The 1,939-nt window shown below is 51.9% G+C and overlaps 1 protein-coding gene across 1 annotated transcript; it reads right to left on the reverse strand.

Annotated features, from left to right (window-relative positions):
- Positions 1-1,011: 1,011 nt before the first annotated feature.
- On the reverse strand, positions 1,012-1,931 carry EIF1 (eukaryotic translation initiation factor 1; the record flags this gene model as incomplete). The annotated part of the gene is made up of 3 exons (XM_010290954.1): positions 1,012-1,228; positions 1,554-1,655; positions 1,752-1,931. Coding segments are annotated over 3 exons (327 nt in total), but the record flags the coding sequence as incomplete, so codon positions are not given.
- Between the last annotated feature and the right edge of the window lie 8 nt (positions 1,932-1,939).

Genomic DNA, 1,939 nt, shown 5'->3' on the forward strand with positions numbered 1-1,939 from the left:
CAGAGGTGGCCCCTCTCCGCCGCCCCGGTTTCTCTCCGGCAGCAGGTGCCGACCGCCCCGGCCGGGCTTACAGGAACACAGCGAGCACAAGACCTGGCGTGAAGGTTAACGAACTGCAGCCCAGGAAGGGAATGACTCCCCCACCCGCATGCAGGCTGTTTACTCCAACACTGCTCCGTCTTCCCGGGTCACACAGGGAAGCGCTCCCCAAGACCCTGTGCGCTGCTGCAGGGTGCCCGTCCCACCCCAGTGCCACGGAGCCACTCACGCTCCCACCAGTGAGGGAAAGGCCCTGGGCTCCTGCACCGACAGCACTAGTGTCATCCCTTACAGAAAGCGAAGCATGCTGGCTCTAAAATGCAACTGAATCCACCAAGCAAATGCTTTTGAAAACCATTTTTATTTAAATAAGACTTTAAATACATTACATAAAACATTAAAAATGAAACCAAAGATCTGTTACTTCACAGGGCATTAGGCAGCAGTTGCTAGTAACACATAAGCTCTGTGGCTCTATCTGCAATGATACTCGTTACATTAGTCCGAAATTGATCCCTTGTCAAAAGTTTAACCCAAGGTAACGGTTCCTTTGAGCACGTCAGCCCGGCATCTGGGGCTTGGAGGGTACCAGCACCTGCCAGGCCTGAACTGCAGCCATCCAGCCTTGAAGTCACTCTTCAGTTGCTCCTCTTGTTCAAAGTCAAGCTTCCCCAAATCCCTCTGCCACCAGGAGCCAGCACTGCCTAGAGGGAAGGCACTATCTCCCCGTGCCATGTCACAGCTCACGCTCGGGGCCTCGCTCCGTGCAGGACCGCGGCAGGCACCACCACAATTACCGTCCATCGGAATGGAAGAGCAGCTGGACCGAGGAGCGATCCGGACAGTCTCTGGACTGACAGGCCGAGTCCCTTGGCTTAACTTGGAACATCTGGTTACTTTTAGCTTCAGGCTGGACCATGCCAGACGCCCGATTTACCTCTGTTAAATGAGGGACAGCAAGACGAGATAGCATGGGCTCTTGTCAGTTTATTACATCACTGAATTACACTAGTCCAGACTGAACAGTGGACCCAAGATCATTACATTACACAAACCGGCTGGTTTTAAACTTATGACAAGGGACAGATGGGAATTTCATGGTAAGGAAATCTTCTTGCATAAAGCTTCAGTGACCCACAGGCACTTAAAACCCATGGACTTTCAGCTGGTCGTCTTTAGCCAGTCCAATCTGCAAGAAAGAAAATGCACCTTACAGCACATCAAGGCAGACAGTCCTCTGCGCGCATCCAGACACCGTCTATGCTGCAGATGCTGTAGAACCGTCAAATTCCTGCTCCCCGCTAAAATATGGAATGAAGATTAGACTGCAAGTGCAAAACCCTGCTGGATGGTATTCGCCTGAAGCAAGAATTTCAAGAACAGAAAAAAGAGCTTCCTCTATCAGCCTGCTCTTTTAACACTAAGAAAATTACCACCTGCATGGTTATTAAAATAGAGACTCATTTTTAGCTTAGAATTTAGCCAGCACGTGCAGCAGACCAAAACCATCCTACCTCTACGAGGAACTGGCATATGTTCTTGCGCTGGTCACCTTGCAACTGAATCACTTCTCCATATTCCGGGTGTTCGATTACAGTACCATTGCAGGCAAACTTCTACAAAGGAGAGAAAGGCCTCCTCAGCACAACGCACATCGCCAACGCCGCAGTGCCGGCGCGGCAGGCTCCCCCGCGCCCCGCCACAGCACCCACCTTTTTGAAGGCCTTCACCAGTTTCTTTTTATCGTAATCATCCGCGATGCCCTGGACTGTGGTGAGGGTCTTCCTGCCGTTCCGCTGCTGGATCCTTATATGGATGTAGTCCTCAGTGCCGGCAGGGAGCAGGTCATCACCCTTACTTGCATCAGCAAAGGGGTCTGCGGAGAGCGCCCGTCAGACCC

The sequence above is a fragment of the Phaethon lepturus genome, unplaced genomic scaffold (genome assembly GCF_000687285.1).
Source record: "Phaethon lepturus isolate BGI_N335 unplaced genomic scaffold, ASM68728v1 scaffold25477, whole genome shotgun sequence".
Taxonomy (NCBI): Eukaryota; Metazoa; Chordata; class Aves; order Phaethontiformes; family Phaethontidae; genus Phaethon; species Phaethon lepturus.